This window comes from Pogona vitticeps, chromosome 4, assembly GCF_051106095.1.
Source record: "Pogona vitticeps strain Pit_001003342236 chromosome 4, PviZW2.1, whole genome shotgun sequence".
Lineage (NCBI taxonomy): Eukaryota > Metazoa > Chordata > Lepidosauria > Squamata > Agamidae > Pogona > Pogona vitticeps.
Window position 1 is genome coordinate 168,176,164 of NC_135786.1, and position 22,283 is coordinate 168,198,446.

General features: G+C 38.3%; 1 protein-coding gene across 2 annotated transcripts in view; it reads left to right on the plus strand.

The window, feature by feature from the left end:
* Positions 1-22,283, plus strand: part of CARMIL1 (capping protein regulator and myosin 1 linker 1) — a 179,668-nt gene that overhangs the window by 141,584 nt on the left and 15,801 nt on the right. The window contains exons 30-34 of one of the 2 annotated variants that reach the window (XM_020781586.3): positions 5,230-5,247; positions 12,853-12,919; positions 14,308-14,504; positions 14,741-14,847; positions 19,853-20,273. In XM_020781586.3, the coding sequence (XP_020637245.3) occupies positions 5,230-5,247; positions 12,853-12,919; positions 14,308-14,504; positions 14,741-14,847; positions 19,853-20,273 (810 nt within the window). The remainder of the gene's footprint in view (positions 1-5,229; positions 5,248-12,852; positions 12,920-14,307; positions 14,505-14,740; positions 14,848-19,852; positions 20,274-22,283) is intronic. The other variant, XM_020781588.3, reaches the window with a different exon arrangement.

A 22,283-nucleotide genomic window follows, 5' to 3' on the forward strand; every position in this document is an offset into this window, starting at 1 on the left:
AGAGAGGAGAATTTTAAACCTTGCAACTTAAGTGGCTTACATTTCTTAAGGCCGATATAATGTATACATTCTTCATTCCATATCTGTTTATTCTCATTGCTTACAATTTGTGATGTGTGTATGTCTACATATGGAAATGCTCATGTGTACACACACCAGCATGTGCACATACAGTGACAACACAGAGAGAGAGAGATTCTCAGCTGCTGATGCCACATTATGGCTGAAATCCATAGTAAGTTGCAATTGAAGGTACATTGGAATTGACTCATAAAACTCACACTGACCCAGCCTAGTCTAGCATCCTGTCCCCATTGCAGTCAGGCGTATATGCCTATGGGAAGCTAAGTAGTGGATGTGAATGCAGTGACATCCCCCTGTTTGTGTTCCACAGCAAGTAAAATTCATGGCATACTAAAACCAGATGATAAAACATAGTAATCATGACCAATAGCCATAGATAGCCAGTACCTCCATGTGTTTGTCTAATCCTTCCTTAAAATCACCTTTCCACCTTTCAAAGTTGGTGGCCATCATCTGTTTCTTCCAGTCACAAATTTTATAGTTTAATTGTGCACTGTGTAAAGAAACTACTTTTTGTCTACCCTGAATCTCCTACTAGTCAGCTTCACTAGTTGTACTTGGATTGCAGTATTATGAGAGAATCTTGGGTCATCCACTGAAACTGATGGGAATTTTGAAATGCATGGAAGCTAACACTATAATAAATTGGATATCTGATCTAACTATTTCTCATTTGTTGTATATGCTGCACACTGTATCTCTTCCCAACCTTTGGGGAATGATGATGCGCATGTGTGTACTGGAGCCTCATCATTCATACAGAACAGAACTGTGTCAAAATAATCAAACAGCTTATTTGGCATAAATTCTGCATGCTACACTATTGAAAGTACTTGTTATTTAATTAAGAGTCACCCTGAATCCTTTTATTGAATGAAAGGTCACGTATTTTAAAAATGAATGTATGAATGAATGAAGTACAGTGGTGCCTCGCATAGCAATCGCTCCGTTTTACAGTGAAATTGCTTTATGATGCTGTTTTTGCGATCGCAAAAGCGATCGCTTTGCGATGACCCCTATGGGGAAAATTTGCTTTGCGATGATCGCAGGGAAGCGATCATCGCAAAGCCCCCATTTTCGGCCAGCTGATTGGTGGTTCCAAAATGGCAACCCACAAGCTTTAGAGGTACCGAAAATGGCCGCCACAATGGAGGATTTTCGCTTAAGGTTAGTTTTTAAGCCCATAGGAACGCATTAATGGCGCTTTAATGCATTTCTATGGGCTTTTTAAATCCGTTTAGCGATGAAATCGCTTAGCAACGTTTTTTCCTGCACGGATTAACGTCGCTAAGTAAGGCACCACTGTACTTATTTCAGGCAGTTCTGTAAATAAGCAGCATAGCAGACTATCACTATTTTAATTTGTGACTAGTTTTATAAACATCCTAAGAAATTATGTCTTAGCAATTAAATTGTGCTCTCCCCAGCTGGTAATAATAAGCTTGCTTACTTGCATGTGCCCCATGACTTGTATGACAAAATTCATGCCTGTTTGCTGGGTGTTTCAGGTCAGATTTAAATTACTGTAGTTCTATAGTCATTTCTGGTTTATTTTTAAGTGTAGACCTGATACTCTTCTTAATGTCTTTTATGAATCATCTAGTCTCTGTTGGATTTCTTAGACTAATTCAGTTTGCCTACAGATTTCCTGCTGTGTACTTTAAAAACAGATAATTCTCTGTTCTTCCTGAGTGTTTCATGGTACATTTACTTTGGCTTCAACTTAAAATCATAGCCTGTCTGAAGGGGAAAGAGGTATATGTGTGTGTTTATTTTCTACATAGACGTGTCTTTCCAAACAGTATAAACTAGAACCAGTCTCAAAATATAAAATTTCTGTCTGTAAAAAGATCATATGAATTAAAATGGCCTTTATTGACAGCAGCAGTTAGAATGGCACCTTTAGTCCTTTTTAAGGAGAAAGGCAGGGTAAAATATTTTAAATAATTATTACTGTTTACCTTGTTCCATATTTTTATAATGCTGAGTAAGTTCTTTTTGTTATGAACAGTTACTTGCAACTTAAACAGATCTCAGAAGTAACCCATTATAAGTAATTCAATTACTCACAAAGAGTTACTTTTCCAAGACTATGAGAGGGCTTGTCTGTTTTCCTTCCATGAAGGGGCAAAGCAGCATTCCTTATAGGTATAAAATGAGTCAGTGTTTTTTATATTTAAATCATCTGGTGACAAAGACAAGTGTTAACTAACATTTAGCTTAAATATAGGAGAGAGCACAAAGGTTTTTTCCCCTTTCTTTCTTTCTTTCTTTCTTTCTTTCTTTCTTTCTTTCTTTCTTTCTTTCTTTCTTTCTTTCTTTCTTTCTTTCTTTCTTTCTTTCTTTCTTTCTTTCTTTCCTTTTTTTTTGCATACTAACAAGGATCCACACTGCTTAGGGCAGCACAAAACCATGATTCTGCTTGCCAGGTTGATCTAGATGCGAACAACGTTACACGCTAGGCACTGCAGGAAGTGCCACTGATTTCCAGTGACACTTTCTAGAGCAGCTAGAGCAGTGATGACAAACCTATGGCATGCGTGCCACATCTGGCACACGAGTGAGCGGCTCACCCACCCAACCTTTTGGAAACAAACCTTTTGAAGTGGCTGCACCTGGGATTCCCCCTTTCTCTTCTTGTTCTGGGTCCTTTAACTTCCTGCCCGTCCCCATGATTCCCCCTTTAACTTCCTGTCCGTCCCCATGATTCCCCCTGAGACTGCCACTTCTTGTTCCAATTCTGGTCTTCCGGGTGGCATGGCAGCCACTGGTATCTTCTCCACCCCCTCATTTTGGGCACTCGAGCTGAAAAAGGTTTGCCTCCACTGGGCTAGAGTGTCATATCCAGGTATGAACTAGTCTAGCTCAGTGGTTCTTAACGTGGGCGATAATGCCCCCTAGGGGGCGATTTCATTTTTCAGGGGGGTGGTAGAACGAAAAGGGGCGGCGTGGGGGCACTGGAGCAGAAGGGGGGCGGTAGGGGGGCGCTGGAGCAAGCCAAACCTGTGAAGATGGCTGCAGCCTTTTTTACAATGTGCGTGAATATATATTTTCCTCCAATCTTAATTTAGTTTCAGAGTTTTTGTCTTGAAATTTTTAGTTCCTGCATTGCGGTTTGTTTTTATGCCCTTTTTATATTTATTTTTGCATCTTAAAATTCTCTTGCAAGTAAATCATTAAATGTTACTTTTGGGGGGCATTTCATTTTCTTGGAATTGAATTTTGTTTTCAGGGGTCATTGGATTTAAGTGTCTTAAATAAATAAATAAATAAATAAATAAATAAATAAATAAAGAAAGAAAGAAAGAAAGAAAGAAAGAAAGAAAGAAAGAAAGAAAGAAAGAAAGAAAGAAAGAAAGAAAGAAAGATATCATCACTGCGGGGAGGGGGGCGATGATAACTTCCTCAATGGCTCAAGGGGGCGTTTCTTTCAAAAAGGTTAAAAACCACTGGTCTAGCTCATTGAGCACCTACAACAATGGTGATTGTGGGTAATGGAAATAGCAGAAAACAACTGTAGATAACTGAAATCATGGTTACAGGGGACTACTGTATTTAAAGATGTTCCACCTTCCTTGAAGCTTCAAGATATGCAAAACCTACAGCCATATGAGCCTGCCTGGGCCATCATATATCGGCCTACTCTATGTGTCTACCAGGCTTACTGGTTTCAGAGATAGGGCCTTTTTTATGGTGGCTCTAGGAGGCATATGACACTCTCCCTCTCATAGGTATGTTTATTTCAGTCCCATCTAATCCACTAGATTTTCAACTGACTCTAAAGGCATTATTGTTTCAGCTTTCCTTATGCATTTATATGTGGTGTATGTGGTTTTAACTGCTGCCTTGGTAGGGCAGGTATCATTTATACTTTTATGGTATTTTAATTGTGTGGCCTGTCATGAGAGGCTAAAAGTTCATTTAATAATAAATAAATACAGTGAATCATGTTTTGCCAGTTTCAGGCTCTCATATCAGCACTGGTAATATTGGTTGGACACATTTAGCTTCCTCAACAGAGCATAGAAATGGATCTTCAGTTGATTTTATTTCAAGTCTACATGTCAGGAAAATGTAGAAAGCAAAATTAAAGGAAAAAACGTTGCTTTATCTTAGATTTTTTTAAAAAGCAGGACTATGTACAGTGAACCAGAAGCCATTTTATGCATACAGCATTTCATGAAACAATGTTCAGAATAAAGTGTCTTTAACAGCCAGGAAAAAAATATAGAACCAGTTTAAAAGCCTTCTATAAATTCACTGCTTTTAATGTAAAAGGAATTCACCAACCTCCATCCCTACCTACTCTTCTTAGGTCATCCATCTCTTAGATGGTGCCTTAAAACGAATATTCCAGTGTACAAACTCAGTGCAAAATGAGATTTTGTGAAAATGCAAGTACCCATGCACTACTCACAAGTTATGGAAATTATGTTCAGCTGTGGACTTTCCTGGGAGTACCTTTTTCCCTGGACTCTTTCGGGATAAGGTGCATAGGTTAGCCTGCTTATTTTATGTTTGTTTGTTACTAGCATTTGAAGTTTGAACAGATTAATCTTATACTGAGCATTTATTTATCTCAGATGTTGAAAACTGGATATGAGACATCAAAATGTGATACAGCACTGAACTATCGTGCAAATCAAGATTCCCAAGAATTTTTTTAATGCCTAAAGATTCTCCAGTAGAAATCTGCATACTCCCATGCCACTTTTGATCATCAGTAGACTTCTGTGTGTAACTGTACAGAGAATTGCAGCCCTGGGACTGAAATGAAAGGACTATGGGTTTTTTCTGTTTCATATCTGTATGCTTCATGTAAAGCTGTTGATATTTTTTCCTTAATATGAAAGGGTGATATTTCTTTTTTTGCTTATCTCTGCTTCAGTACTTTTGCTTCAGTATTTCTTTCTTTCTTTCTTTCTTTCTTTCTTTCTTTCTTTCTTTCTTTCTTTCTTTCTTTCTTTCTTTCTTTCTTTCTTTCTTTCTTTCTTTCTTTCTTTCTTTCTTTCTTTCTTTCTTGTGGTTTTTTTTTTTTTGCCAAATTTTAGTGCTACTTGCTCCTTCTGCCCTCTCTCGAAACTGCTCCTGCTTTATCTTCTGCCCATTCATATTCTTTTATCTTTCTCTTTTGGCTGCATGGAGACTCTCTGCTGTACAAGTGTAAGTATTTTTTTAAGCTTTGCTGTTTCTTGCCTGCTTTGTGTTTTTTTGCCTGCTTTGTTTTTGTTTTTTTTGTTTTTTTGCTCCATTTCCCATACTAATCTCTTGAGAGAATATAGTAGCATCAGCATACAGTTACTGAAATAGGCAACAATCTGGGAGCAGAATTTGGCTTCTACAGGAAGTTGTCGTTAGTATAACGTGTGGTGAATTTAAAACACCCGTCAGAAGACATGAATATAAATCCAAGCAGAATGGCCACCTAACAGTAGTTAATGTCTAAGAAAATATTTTAATTTAGTTTTGCATTAACAATAAGGTTGCTTTATTGAAATGAAAGCTTTAAAGGAGGAGAAGGTATTATTTTCCTATCGCTGGCATGTAGGAGGACATACTTCCTGTTGTACTGAATTATCTCTACTTGGCAAATGCCAATCAAACATGCTATATTTGTACTTTGCTATGGAGAGAGAGAGAAGAGAAAAAGAGACTGAATCTGATTTGAATGAAAATGCGTTCAGCAAGTTTATGTGGCTGGAACAGCAGAAAACAGGGAAACCATTGTATTTAATCTCTTATGGAGTAATTTCAGCTTGAATTATGCTGAGAAGTAGCATGCGGTAGTGTTCTTGAAACCAAGATTGTGTCTCTCTGTATTTTAAAGTGTAATTTTTACTTCTGGGTATAATAGGATATAACAGAGAATTTCCTAGTTTTCCCATTAATCTGTGGAAGAATCAGTCAGTGAGATTTCTTGCCAGTTTTGCTAAAGTGATCATTTCCACTGGAAACTGTTTCCATTAGTGTTCTTGATAATTTTTTAGTCCACCTTTGATTTGAAATATAAGTATTACGGAACACATGAATTTTTTTGGGAGTAGGTTGTAACATGATTTCAGTGTTAAAAAATAGAGAGAAGATGCAATCGAATATTTGGAATCCATCATCATATGCAGAATCACTTCATTTTTAGAGATACATTGTAACCTGCTACTTGGAAGGAATTGCTGCCCCTCCCTTGGACAAGGGATTGACAGATCAATTGCTCTCCAGACTGCCACTTTTCATAAGTATTTGTCATTAGCACATTCCGTCCCATTCCCTATTTGTGATTTTAAGTATACAAAAATTCACATTACAATGGTGCCTCACAAGACAAAAGTAATCCGTTCTGTGGTTAATACCGTCTAGCGAACATTTTGTCTTGCGAAGCGCGTTTTCCCATAGGAAAGCAAAGCAAAAAGCAAAGCATGCTGCTTATATACTGCCCCATAGTGCTTCAAGCACTCTCTGGGTGGTTTGCAAGTTAATTATGCAGGCTACACATTGCCCCCCCCCCCAGCAAGCTGGGTACACATTTTACTGACCTCGGAAGGATAGAAGGCTGAGTCAACCTTGAGCCAGCTACCTAGGATTGAACCCCAGGTCGTGAGCACAGCTTTGGCTGCAGTGCAGCAGTTTAATCACTGCACCATGAGGCTCTATTGGGGGGGGGGGGGGGTTAGAAACAAAAAAAAAAGTCAGCAAAAACTCACTTACCAGGACTGAGCCGTGCTCCTCACAGTGCCTTTGTAGCCCCGGAACAGCTGGAAAAAGCGCTAAACAGCTGAGAGTCAGCAACCAGCAAGGAGGCGGCAGCCATTTTGTTGTCGTCTCTGCTCCTGCTCGCCTCTCAGCTGATCGGCGCTGGGTCTAAGAGGCTTCCCTAGGCTTGCCTAGCATGGAAAAAGGCAGGGGAAAAAAGTGGGAAATTCAAAAATGGTGCTTTCCCCCTGCCTTTTTATGTGCTGGGCAAGCCCCGGGAGACTTCTGTAAGTGGCACTTTGCCACGCCATGCCACCCCCCCCCCCAGCCAGTGCTGCTTTCAGAGGTCCCCCGCCAGTCTTCCGATGGTGCTGGTAAGACTGACAGGGGACCTCTGAAAGCAGTGCTGGCTGCGGGGGGGGGGGCGGGGGGGGACTGAGGAGCAGCTTGTATCTGCGGCCTTCCAAGGATTTACTAAACAGCCAGACTGAGAAAGTTTGTTTCCATTTTCAAGTGGGTTGTCATTAACCCCACAGGATCAAAACTGTGAAAGCAGTTACTTTTGTGATATGTTCCAGCCAATGGATCCTCCTTTTTCAGTTCCGTATTACAGACACATGCCATGGTGTTCCCTGTAATGTCTGTAATTTCCAGCAGGAATTTAAGGATGATATAGAAAGTGTATGTTTATGTGTCCACATGTGCACCAATAAAATTACTATAGAAAGATGAATAGTATAAAATAGTTATGGCAGAAAAATGATACAGGAGGAAATTTTGTGGGTCAAAGAAGACAGTTGAGAGCAATAATTGATGGCTCAATGGAAGTACTTTCTAATTGTATCATCTAGTTGTGCGTTAAATTCTAGAGAACTGGTTAGAATCATAACTTTTTTGACTTGTACTGTTTGGTTTGGGAACTGGTTACCAAGGCAACAGGAAGACATTAGGAATAAATCTAGCAGTCTTTACAGAAGAAATGCAGACACACACCTAAAATTCTAATAATCAGACATTTATCTTCTCTGTTATATATCTCTGTAGAAGAAAGCTTCAGGATGACTAAATCACATCCAGATTTTCTGCTGAAAAGCATTTTCTTAGGTTGGAACTCCAAATAAACACAGGGCTGCAGCTGCAAATGGTGTCCCATATTTCTTCACTGTTTAGTATTTAGAAAAACTTAGCATATCAAGCTAATTCTCCCTTTCATTGGGAAGGATAGAGCAAGGAATAAGCCACATGCTAATGATAGGACTGATAAAGTTCATATGACACTGATGAGAAAGATAATGCCATGCAGGGAACTGTGTCTGTATTGAACAATGTATTTTATAAAACGTACTTTTAAAATCTAATGTATGTTTGATCTACTGTCAAGTTGATTCTAACTTATGGTGACTAGTAGGATTTCTGAGGAAAGTGAGATATTTTGAGAGATGGTTTTACTTATGCCATCTACACAGTGAATTTTCATTGTTAAGTGGGGATTTGAACTCACGTTGCCCGAATCATAGCCTGACACTCTATCTACTATGCTGTATTGGCTCCTGTGTGTATCTGTACAACTACTTCTATGAAAATTCAAATGGCGGAGGGCGGCGAGGAGCGAGCAGGAGACAAGCAGCCAAAGAAACCCGGCCAGCTCAAGCCTCCTGTCTCTGGGTCACCTCCGCCCCCACTGCCCCCGGCAGAGCACCCAGGAGGCTCAGTTCTCCTGGCTCTGGGCTACCCCCACCACATCCCTTTCCCTAACCATTGGGGCGAACGAGCTACAAAGAAGGAGCCTCTTCGACACCAACAGTTAGTAAATTTAAATTTCCCGCCTTTTTCCACTGCCTTTTTCGGTGCGTATGCCGAAGCTCCATTCGCAGGTTGATGCAAAATTTTGCGAGCGGACCTGTTCGTAAGTCAAAATGTTCATAGGTAGGGGCGTTCGTAAGTCGAGATACCACTATATAGCCAGTGGTGTGGAGGATGGGGAAGCCGAAAATATTCTCAAAGATCTATCACACCCAGGCCATTCCCTGTTTCAGTTGTTACCATCTGGTAGGCGGTATAGGATAATTAAAGACAAATAGGTTGAAAACAGTTTCTGTCCCAGAAGAGCAACTATATTGAATTCCACTATATAGTGCAATATTAATGTGTTGTGCGATGGGAAACTGAATGAGAGGGATGTGTTTTATGTTCAGTGTGCTATGTTTTCATGTTATGGATGTTATGCTCTTGTGTGTTTTATCATCATGTGTACTAGAGATGGCACTTAATTTCGTTGTACAGAAGTACAATGACAATAAAGTAAATTCATTCATTCATTTGTTCAATTCATTCATTCATAATAAACCATGCTGGTCCATAAGGAAGAGCAGTACCTTTTAAAAATATTTCTGCATATGTGAATAATCCTGAAAAGATGCTGCCTAACTGTAGATTTTGCAGTTAGCCTATACAGAAGCACTGAAGTGAATACCAGTTTGTTTAGTTACACTGGCATCTTCTATGTATGTCTCACATTTAATTAAAACTGATTTGTATACAGGCCATTGAGAACCTTCTCCAGAATTGATTTGATATGATTTATTGTTTAATTGTGTAATTTTGATTTTGGGCTTTTCTATGTACAGTGGTGCCCCGCTTAACGATTACCCCACTTGACGACGAATCCGCTTCATGACAATGTTTTTGCGATCGCTTCTTTCTCTAAAGGCTTCTAAAGTTTCTTGCTTCTAAAGTATTGTACTTTTGAAAGCTCTCGTTAAAATGACCTTATGTGAGAAATGCTCACACCCGTGTTACTTAATACACCTTGTTACTTAATACAGTAACCAGACAACCACGAATTCAAGCAGCTCTCCTTTAATAAAAAGCACTTTTGCTAAACTGAGTCTCCTAACTAGGTAGGCACACCGATCAATACAGATAGCTTAATATTTATTCCCTATTCTCAGCCACATGGTCCCTCCCTTGTTTCCCCATTGGTAGGTACTTGAAGGTGTACAGCCTATCTGGAACACCTAAACTGATCATGTGAAGTCCTGCCCCAGTTTACACCTCCCATTCCCCATATTAACTAGACCCCAAACTCCTATTTATTTTTCTCCTTATTTTGTACATGTTCCCCTTTCCTTAAGCTTCTTATGGTCATTCTTACTGACCTATATGGTTTCCTCATTATTAGCTAGGCTTAATCGGTCAATCTTCTTGTCAGTACAGTAGGTTACCTCCCTTATTTGTACTTTCCTCTTATAATTTCTCAAGACTTCCCTAAATTCCTTATGTTAGCTAAATAATTAACAAAGAGTATATACTGATTTTTTTTACCACAACCATTTACTCAGTCATCCTGTCCTTGCAGGGATTTGCAAAAGCAGCATTTATCTTCCTCTTTTTCTCTCACATAACAGTAAATTATTGTATTCCATGTGGTTTCTTTGAAGACAGCTGGTTCAAAATCCTGTAGCCACTCTATTGATTATGGCCCATTACAGAGAGCTTATAACTCCCATGCTACGACAACTGCATTAGCTTCTCATCTGTTTCCTGATCCATTTTGGAGTGCTGCTTATGACCATTTAGTGCTCTCGTTCATATCTGTTTGAAGGACCGCATCTCCACATGTAGACCTCCCAGGTCTTAAGATTTTGAAGGAAGGCCTTTCTTTTGATCCCATTACCTTCGCATACATGTTTGGTGAGAATTGAAGACTGGACTTTTACAGTTGCTGCTTCATTCCACAGAGATCTATGTGTGTGCCCACACAGAGGCCTCTCCTGGGTTAAAGGGAACTTCTTTGCAACACACCTTGGCATATAAATTAAATAAATACATAAATAAAAATAAATAAAATTTAAATTGCTATTGCCATTCTCACAGAAATGTTTGATTATCCCAGGAAGGTGTGTTTCAAGTGTCTATTTGACACATAATCCCCCTCTTTCCTGCCATTATCAGCAACTTGTTTTCACCAGTATTTAAATCCTTTTGCTTTTTTTTAAATGCTTAGCAAGCAAAATAGCACTAAACTGACAAAACATAATAAACATTTGAATTAGTGCTGAATCAGTTTGGTGCTCTAATTCTAAGTTTAATGCTATATCACTGGATTAAAGGGGGGGAATTAAAAATATAATTTACAAATTGCATTGCAGCTATAGTCTTTAGCAGTGTGAGCAAAAAGCTGGGCAGAAAGAGTAGGATTCACTCCCACACCATATCCCACTCCGCACATCATCACTGATATAATCTGGACGTGCCCAGCAGCTGCGCCAAAGGACCGAAATAGGCAATCACACCAAGTCAAAAGGAAGACAAAATAATGTGAGTGGAAGTGCTGCACAAAAACATGTTGAACAAAATGCGCCTGGAAGTTGAGTCCTGGCAACCGGACTTCTTATTAGGCCGAAACGTTTCACTGCTCATCCAAGTAGCTTCTTCAGTCAGATTGAAGGAGATTCTTGGATGAGCAGGGAAACGTTTCAACCTAATAAGAAAGAAGTCCAGACTCAACTTCCAGATAACCTCACCTGGATGACTGAGAATCTTCACAGAAACAGAATGCACCACTTAATAATGCCAAAAAATCAGATATACTCACAACCAGCACTAATGTGTGTAGTTGATGGAGTAAATACTGAATGGAACAGTGAGGAACATGGCATAAACAGTGGGACAAATACCCATCTTGTTGCTCCCTTAGTTCCCTCTCCTTTGCTGTGTTTCTAATGGTTAGCAAAAGCCTTTCTGTTCAAGCTGGTTTTTGGCTACTAATCAGGCAGCAGAGAAAGGAGTTTTTAACTGTACTTTTAACTGTACTGTACTTTCCTCTCTTTTTTTGAACTTAGTTTTATGTGTCTTCCTTATTGTTGTTTTGAATTGTTTTATATTTTATGGTTGGTTAATATTATATGGTTAACTTTGTTTCACTCTGTTAATTTATGTATTAACTTAAATGATTTTTAAAACTCCAAAGCCAAAATTAAATAAGCTTTTTAATTTAAGAAAACCTGAAACCAGCCTAAAACCAAAATTAAAAGTATGCTTGTATAATTTTGCTTACAGCACTGTTATATTACTGCAGAGACTTTTCAGATAAATAGCTAGTTGTAAAATTGCTAAAATTCAAAAGCCAGGGGCTTCAGACCAGTAGATGATAAACTAGTAACTAGCAGTTATTCACTCTTATAACTATATGATGCCTAATAGCATGAGGTCTTCATATATAAATATATACTGGCCCAAATCTTATTCATATAAAGTTTCACAGCATTGACCAGGTTACAGCAATATCCAGCACTGGTAATGTTTCATTTAAATTAAGTTTCCATTTCCAAGGCTCCCTAGCTCGCTTTTGCCCTGGGGAAGCCTTTGGGAGTCTCAGGGACAGGGAGTAGGGGAGCCTTTAATAGTCAAAAACCACTTGCAGCAGTCTAGGCAGCAATGGCAATTTGGCAGCAATGGCAAGAGTATTTTTTTGGGATGAAATCAAGATATCTAGTACTAAATCTACTTTATTTACTGTAGCATTTTAATTTACACTTGTCTGAAGGAAGAAGCATCTAAACCAGTGCACAAAATTTCATATTCAAGGCTAACATTAACACCAGTTAAAGGCCGTTGTGTACAGTTTATAGTAGGAGACTTATTTCTAATCTGTGACATACAGGCATCAAAAGTATCACTCAAAGACAGCCTGTTGTCCAAAAAGCAATGATAATACTATTGCAGTCACTTTTTCAGAAATTAATGGAGTTAGGTGACCTACTTAATGTTCAGCTTTCAACCATGTTAGGGGAAAAAATAAACATGATGTTGCAAACTCACTTTGAAGTCTGAACATCAAGCTTGGATCTCTTCCAACATAACAATCATTATGAATATTTCTGAAGAGAGAGATTAATTAGCAGTCACTTGATTTTTGATCCGGAATTAGATGTAGCTTTCTCCATCTTTTCCAGCTGTGTTGACTTCGTAGCATAAAGAGAAATATATTTCAGTATTATTCAGATTTAAAGAGTTCCTATTTCTACCTATGACAAGTAATCAGAAACCATTAAGTTCTTCTTCCTTTTTGATTTGTAGATGACTCCTAAGTCTAAAAGGAAGAGTATCCACAGTAGAATGTTAAGGCCAGTATCCAGAGCTTTTGGTAAGTGTGATTTTTCAGTGTCGTTTCTGTTTGTCTTGTGGTATTTTAAACTGCTTCCTTAAGATGTGTGGTCTGTTGAAAGAATGTTACTGCAAGGCAGATAGGTTTGTGTTATGTTTTTTGTTTGCAGTTTTTGTTGCTATTCAACTTTTCTCACTTTTAAACAGTTACAAGCTATTATATTTAAATCAAGCTTTTAGACAGAAATAGACAACTTCAAAAGTACTGAGAGCACTTCTTACTTTTTTTCAGTCCCTGGAGGGCCACATACCCCTCTGACCATTCTGCCTCCCCCAAAGCACCCTGAAAAATATGTTTTGCCCTCAAAATGCAAGGTATACCTTAAAAGGCCTCAGACATGCATGGTTTGCACTATATACCTAATTTCCCCCTTCTAGGACCTGCATTAGGCCTTGAAAATATTTTCTCTTCTGAAATGAAAGAAATGCTTTTTAAGACAAGATTTTGCTCAAAATATCACAAATTATGTAGCGTGAATATTTGTATGCAAGACTGTCTGCAGAATTAAAGTACAAAAATTCCTGTGTATATCCAGATCCAAGATGCAATTCTGCGTTGCTGCTGTTTTCACAAGACATGTACACTGAGAGACTTTAATTGTTTTTGCATTGTTCCTTGCTTTGCATGGATTACTGCCTATCCAAGTAACTTAATTTGGAGAATACAGACACCACAGAGACCAAACTGCTTCTATCCAAATAATACAGATGTTGCGGGTTTCTGTTTTAATTTTCTCCTACCTCTCTCAGATGACAAAAACTAAGATACATATGCTTACAAAGCATGGGGTGCAATGGTTTGCAGCTGAGCATATTGGCAATCTTGCTTGCACGAAACTATGGCTTTTATGGATTTACCTTTTCATAGATATACTAAAATGGACAATTATATATCGTATCTAAATTATGAATGAAGCATTCTGTGTTGCCAACACAGTGAAATAAGTTTAAGTTTGATATAAAAATAAGTATTGCATGTATTTCAAATTTGCCCGGCATTTCCATTGTTTTTTTCCAAGAAAGCAGAAGGGAAGGATTGTTCAGAGTTTCAAGAAATTCTACTTCTAATTTGACAGTGTATCCAAATTAGACACACCAGAGCTGAAAACCATATTCAAGCCATGGTTTCCAGCATCTTTCCCAGGAAGAGAAGAGTGAGCACAGGACTTTGAAGCTCACATCCACAGATTAAACCAGCTCAGATCTGCTTCCTTACAAGTGCCTCCCCACACCAAGAATGGTTGCTAACAGAATTTTTCCTGCATTGTTTCTAACTGGAAAGAGTTGTTCGGTTTTATTTACTTTATTTGTATCATGGCTTTTCTTCAAAAAGGGAGCCCCTTATTAAACTTTAAATATTTCCATCAGAGATGGAGTTTGACTTGGATAAAGCATTGGAAGAAGTTCCTATCCACATAGAAGACCCACCATTTCCTTCTGGGAGGCTGGACAAACGTACTTCCGGATTCATTTCAGAACTGCCTTCTGAGGAAGGAAAGAAACTGGAGCACTTTACAAAACTGAGGCCTAAAAGGAACAAGAAGCAACAACCGACACAAGCAGCTGTGAGTGAAAGCATTGCTGAAGAAATTACATTTCATATTTATTTGGATAGTCTATGAGCTGTAAGGCTATGCTTTAAGATGCCTGACAGCCATCCTTGACTTTTTTTCTTGTTTTTTTCATTAAACTATTGGTGAATATATTGTTCCCTCAAACCAATAGGCAATCATGACTCAGACAGCCATAATTCGCATTGCTGATCCTTCTAGGTTAAGCGTGTGTCTGTATTTTTAACCAGGTGAGTTCTTCAGCTCCGCAAGATGGAGAACAGAATGGCCTCATGGGAAGAGTGGATGAAGGTGTTGATGAATTTTTCACAAAGAAGGTGACAAAAATGGATTCAAAGTAAGTATTCTTAATTTCTTTAGCATTCTGGTGAGTTTTTTCTTTCTAAACAGGTACAAATTAACAATGTTTTCTGCTGTTGGAACTATATGACAGCTTTCATTGAGCGTAATTACTTCTATTTTAAAGTTACTACAGACAAATTTGTAGTTTATATCAACAGAGTGCCATCTGATTTCAGTGAAATTTATTATAATAAAATGTATTATTTATTTAATTCATTTCTCCTTAAAAGGAAACCAAGGCAGCTTACATCTCTAAAAGACAATATTTAAAGCTAAAACCAGAAGTATACGCATAATAAAAAGGATCAAACATATACCACACAAAAAACTGTAAACATAAGCAACACCAAAAACTCATTCAAAGCAGTAAAGCATAACAGTCCATTTTAAAAAAAATTACTCAGGCAGCCTGTTACTAAGGAGAAGCTTGCCTGACAAGAAAGGTTTTTGCTTGAGGAAGGACACCAAAAATGGGACCAGCCTGTCCTTCCATGGGAGACAATTCCAGAGTCTGGGAGCAGCACCAGAGAAGGCCTTCTCCTGAGTCCCCCCACCAAATGTACCTGTGAAAGTGGTGGGACAGAGAGAAAGGTCTCTCCTGACGATCTTAAAACACAGGCAGGCTCATAAAAGGGGGAGACACAATCCTTGAAATAACTTGGACTAAAGCAATTTAAGACATTATAGCTTAAAAACAGCACTTTCAATAGTGTCTGGAAACAGATCAGCCGCCAGTGGAGCTGCTGTAACAGTGGGCTTATGTGATTCCTGTGATGAACCCCAGTTAGCAATCTGCCTGTCGTGTTTTGGACCTGCTAAGTTTTTCAAACACTTTCCTAAGACAGACCCAAATAGAACATGTCACAGTAATCCAGCCAAAAAGTAACTTAAGGTGTGTGTCACTGTGGCAGATCAGACCTTTTAGGAATAGGTGCAGCTGGCTAACTAGTTTTAGTTGTGGAAATGCACTCCTGGCCACCACTGAATACTGTAATATAACTATTAAGATAACAACATAGTTAGTGCTAAGTAGCAGTAAGCAGTGGTCTTATTCTGTGGGATTTAAGCATTGGAGGAAGTGCTCATGGGTGTCCTTTATTATATGTGCAAAAGAGCATTCTCAGGTATGAGGCCAGCATACACATTGCAATCCCAAATGCGTGCATGCATGGTTTTCCTTCAGCCAGCATGCACCACCTAACAAGTGATCAGCATTTCCATTCTTAGCCCCCTGTCTGCTAGTTTATTAATCAGTAATGTAGCAGAGCATTTTATAGGTGGGTAGTGGTCCATTTGTAAACATTCCTGCTTTGCCTATTCTGATACTTCATGCATGTCAAAAATACTTCCTCAGTTTTTCACTTTTCAGAATATTCTTTTGGACAAATTTACATTTTTAAAATATTTTCTTCTCTGCGCCATTCCCCTTTTAGTTTTCTCTTATTCTTCTCTGCCCCTTTGCCCTTTCTGCCATCTTGTTGTGTTGACTGTGGTGACCTGCATGGTCTTGTTGATGTTGCAGTGCTATGTATGGTGTGATGACACTGAAAGCAGTTGCCACCGCCTGTTAGGTTAAACAGCAGGATAAGCAGATGAGAGTGAAAAGAACAAATAGACAGAAAGAGGAGGAATGTAGTGCTGAGAAGCAGCAGCTAGGGTTCAGAGCAATGCTGGACTGCACTGAAGTGTGTGTAACCTAAATGTGCTCATTTGAGGGCAACTTATTAAAAATGGTAGAACACGAAATCTACATTTCCTGTACCAAACTGAATGTTTTTAATTTAGTTTTGTTAACTCAACTAAGAGTTGGCAATAAGATTCATTTAATATAAACTCCCATCATGTATTTATTACTGGCAAATGTGGATGGCTTCGCTCAGATTCAGAAGTTGTTAGTTCCACCTCCTCACCCCAGGGCCCTATCTCTTTTCCTTCCCTTATTCAACTCTTTTTTGCCTGCTGGTGTTTTCCCCCACCGACTCACCCTAGTACTCAGTGGGCTGTACTCAGTATTCAGACAAGTACTAAGCTTAGGTAGAAGCTATGTTTTAAAAAGGTGAGTCTTATCCTCACACCCTAGTGCCTTCTCTCTTCTTTTCCACTCCATTTATTTATTTATTTATTTATTTATTTATTTATTTATTTATTTATTTATTTATTTATTTATTTATTTATTTATTTATTTATTTATTTATTTATTTATTTATTTATTTATTTATTTATTTATTTTGGTGTTTTTCACTTCCTTCTCCCCACTCCCGGATTTGAAAAGTCCACTTAGTTCTTTTAAGTTAGGGAAGTAACGGTGTCTATTCCAAATGTTGTGTTTCTAACCCTTATCAATTTGGATGTTTTTCAAAATCAACTAAGCAACCATCAAAAGGGGCTCAAGATTTTCTTGCTGATTAGCAGTTAAAAATATTTTGGCCAAAAAGCCAGTTCCGTTTTCATAGCACTTTTATAGTGTATTCTTAATTATTGATATTTTTCAATATGCAGAAACAATGTCTTATTTAATAAAAATGTGATTATATATTTTGTGTGCCTAAATATTTATCTTCGGTAGCTATATTTAGTTATGGGAACAATTCTGCTCAAATTCTGCTGATGCAGTGGTTGTTGGGGCTAATTTTAAGGGCTGCATTTAGCCCAAAGGACCTCTGCTTCTGTTTTACACTTCATGAGTAATTTCCTCATTAGCCACTTCACTCTTCCCCTTTTATTCACCATTGTTTATTCATTCTCCAAGGATCCTGTTATTTGCCTTCAGCTTTTGCTGTTGGCAATGTGTGCTGCACTTTAGTCAATATCCACAGAATCCTAGTACCCCATTGTTTTTGAAAAAATCTACTTACCTAGTTCTGAGGGGGAGGAATTAAAAGTTTTTTTAAAGCATACAGTAATACTTAGCCAAGATCCTTGCATAATATGACATATAAGGCTGATGATGGTAAAATCATTCCCACTGAGTGTTTTTCAGTAATTAAAAGACTTCCAGCTCCCATCTCATAGACCCCACCAGCTTCCTGATGATGATGATTCCATGGGAACCTTAAGACCTTCAAGGAGGAACTGGGAATGTTTCATTTCCAAAAAAAATCCCTGCAGCTAATGGCATAATCACCCTTAGTGCCATAAGAGCCTCATGGCGCAGTGGTTAAACTGCTGTACTGCAGCCAAAACTGTGCTCACGACCTGGGGTTCAATCCCAGGGAGCCGGCTCAAGGTTGACTCAGCCTTCTATCCTTCCGAGGTCGGTAAAATGAGTACCCAGCTTGCTGGGGGGGGGGCAATGTGTAGCCTGCATAATTAACTTGTAAACCGCCCAGAGAGTGCTTGAAGCGCTATGGGGCTGTATATAAGCAGCACACTTTTTTGCTTTTATAATTTGCAGCAGCAGGATTTCAGCCAAAAGAAAATAACGGCAATAACAAAATGGAGATGTAGGACAGGGGAAAAAAACCCAGACTGCCTTACAGAGGATTTGGTCAGTTCTTATCTTGCTGTATGTCCGTTGTGCCACCTGAGCATTTCCAAAGCCATGCTACACATACATATATTTCTCTTTATTGTTATCTCTTCAAAATAAAGTCAATTTCAAGCAGAGCTTTATAATCCATTGCTGAAGATATGGATTTCTTTCTCTCATTATGTAATAATATAGTGCTGTAAACATACATACTTTATTGTTACGGCATCAAGCCATAATATAGTGTAATATTGTCCATACTGCTAGATGTCACAGCCAGGGGATCCATAAGTGTTATTTTCACAAAGAATCTAGACTAAAGGGATGTATCCCAATGAAACATTCCTGCTAACTGAAATTCTAGATAGTCCATAGTACTAGTTATCATACGATATTTTTCCTTCACTCACATCTGCAGGGCATGCTATGGTGCAAAGACCATTGCCACTTATGCTAGACCAACTTCCCACTGTTTGGGTATGATATAAGTAAGAATCCAACCACATATGGAGGCTGTCAGATTGGAGAAGGCTGGATTGGGCAGTAGCAGACTATATGACATAGTTCTGTAGCCCATATGAAGAGAAGACACCAGAACAATTCCAAGGAGAGTTTAGTCCCCAGATACAACAGATAAGCAGAGTTTTATTGGAAAGACACATCCATGGTTAACGATACTTGATAGATTTTCCCCATGCTTATGAACACACGTACCTGGAATGTAATTTTTTACAGTAGGTTGCACATTCAGTTGATTGTGTATAGTATTATACACTGTTATCTCTAAAAATCTCTTCCTTCCAAGGAGATTTTGCATTCTGTTGACTCTGTTTAGTATTAACTGAAATTCATTCTTTAAATATGAATATTATTAATCTAATAACTAGAAGAAGGTTTTGAAGCAGCTGATGGGGTCAACTTGAATATTCGTGGTACGAGTGGAGATAAGTAATTTACTTTTGATCAATCTGCATAGATGGACATTTAAATTTACTAAGATGGAAAGTGCTTTTCTGAATCTAAATGAAGCTGCTTGTTTTCAGGCCAAACAACATTGAATTTTAAATTAATATTTTAAAAAAAATACTCGGGTCTGACTGGGAGATATATTATGGTTTCACGTTATGTGTCTGAGCCTGTGAAAGCAAGTGCTGTTTCCTCTCCTCTTTTGCCGTGACTGTTAAGGAGAAAACCAGAAGATTGACTTTATTGTAGAGTTGCATGCAGATCCTAAACCGTGGATAATTTCAACTGCAGCTTATTGAAGGACAGCAGCTTCATAAAGCAAGTTTTGAAATTGACTGGTTTCAATAAACCATAGGACTGATCAGGCTGAGACAATGCTAAAAACAGAGAGTAGAAAGACGTATTCATCTTTTCATGGCCAGGTTGAAGGAAGGAGAGGAGAATGGGAATGTGAAAACCCAAAGCTTGTCTAAGATCATTTAAGTAAGAACTGAATGAGGCCATCATATCTTTTATGTGTATTTCACTCCTTTTTGTTTTGTTTTGTTTTGTTTTGATCTGTTAGGAGGCCTTCAACAAAAAGTTCGGACACCAGTGAGTCTGGAGAAGGACCTGATGAAAAGAAAAAAAGAGATTCACGAAAAAGTGGTTTCCTCAATTTAATCAAATCCAGGTCAAAATCTGAACGTCCTCAAACTGTATTAGTATCAGAAGAGCCCTCATCCCCCAAAGGTGTTGCGAGAGGCACCACAGTGGACACTACAAAGAAAGAAGTTAAATCAGCTGACCAGAATGGCAGCACAGATGAGTTAAAAACTCCAGACTCTGTGGAAGAGGCAGTCTCAGAAGATGCTTCAAAACTTGAGAAGAGTGATAGCAAAGGCAGCCCTCAAGGAGGGCGTAGGTATGGAGTACAAGTGATGGGCAGTGGGCTTTTAGCTGAAATGAAAGCCAAACAAGAGCGGAGGGCTGCGTCAGCGCAGAAGGTGAGGGATACTGTATTTCCATTTTAATGTTCCTAGAAGTTAAGTGCTTTCCTGTTGGTGGGTTATTCCTGTAATAACATTAATATGTATTGACCCAAAGCCTGTTGCTTAGCATAGTAAATCGCACTGGAGTAGGCCCACTAAATCAGTAGGGATTACCATTTATTCAATAGGTCTACTCTGCAACAGGGTTTTGGTCATTAATTTACAAAATTGGCTGAAATCCTGTTTCACAATTTTGCAAATAACATAACTTTTAGATGCAAGTCGCCAAGAATTAAGAAATTTCCACAGGCACTGTACTGTATCTTGCACATTGTGATACACAACTCAGATAATGTCTGTGGAGGTTTGTTAATTTGTAACCATTTGTGTCCTAAAACTATGCCATTTGTGCAACTGTACAACAAGATTTCTACCAAAACGTTATATATAGTGTAGTTCATTTTGATGGTTATTTTGAGGCATTTGGTATCAATCAAGGTGGTTGTCTTCAAAATCTTCTTTAGGATCTACAGTTTCTGTTTATTTGTATCTACGATAATAAATTAGCACATTGCCTAATCTCTGGAATACAGATGGCTGTTTAAATTCCATTTTAGATTATACAGAAACAAAACCATAAGGATTTTGCAACTTGATGTGCAGCCTAGTACTGTCATACTGCACTTACTCTAGACGAGCAGGTGCATGTTAGATGAAAGATGGCAAATGCTGAGGGTGGTTGTGTGTGAGCGTTGTATGTGTTAGCATTTGCTTTGAATTGGATGTGTGAATTGGCAGGAATGCAGTGGATAAATTAATGAGGATTGTTCCTCTCTCTGAGCAAACATTTTTAGTAGCAGTCTTGCTCCATCTAGCGTTTGGACAGGTAAAGTCCAGAAATGAATGCAACACAATTAAGGTCATATACCATGTGTTAATAAGTACATCACAGAATTTAAAATGGGGAGCTCTGCAGCAGGAGGGAACAGACTGTTAATTTTTATACAGTGACATTTCTTGTATTTGCCAAAAAGAATTAAGTCAGATGCAGAGGAGATTAAAATTACGTTTTTAAAAAAATCAAACTGTGTCTACTGCAACAAACTTTGTATTTTCCCCAGGAACTTACTGTACTGAAGTTTATTTTAATTAAGTGGCTGAAATAATATGAGAAATAGGAACATTATGCTGAGGGTTTTAAAGGGCTTTTTTTCTTCCATTAGCAGTTTTATATGCATTTTTAAAAAATCCACCACAGCAGTGAAAAATCATCATTGTTTCCTCTTTTCTTTCTTTCTTTTTTGGTCAGTATTATTTTATGTATTTAGTATAATGTCAACAGTCTGATCTTTGCTGTAGTATAGACCATTTCATCCTTGTTGCAAGAGAACCATTGCTAGGAGCTGGTCTTTACATCTTTCGATACCATAAAGTGACCTGGGTTCACATCCCCACTTGGCCTTAGAAACTCACTGAGGGTGACATCTTACTTACTGCAAAAACCTATTCAGATCACCTCAAGTCAGAAGAAACTTGACAGCACATAGTAACAAGTAGCATAGGATTATAGTGAAAGTTGGTGAGTTGGTATAAGCATGGAAATGAACCAAGATGTTCATCATATAAGAGTTTTTCCTCTTTGGGACTACTGAATGTGACCTTGTGTCTCCTGTGATAATAGCAGCTATTGTTTGAACTGGCATTGTAGTGTCCATAAAAGCTGTTGATGTCACATTGAGAATGAAGACACAGTTGACAGTGATATCAAACAGGACTGAAAGATTCACATGCCTTTACAGAGGCATTCTGATTGCCATTTATTTCAGTACAATGGTAACATCTTAATGGGATTTCAACTGTTCCAATAGGATTACAATTAACTTGGTACTATGTCACTTAAATATCATCCTGGCGAAAGGCTAGCTGATACTTTGGTTATGAAATTTTGTAAACTAGGTATAAATAAATAATTATGTTCTGTCAAGTCAGTTCTGACTTATGGTGACCCTTTCTGGGTTTCCAGCT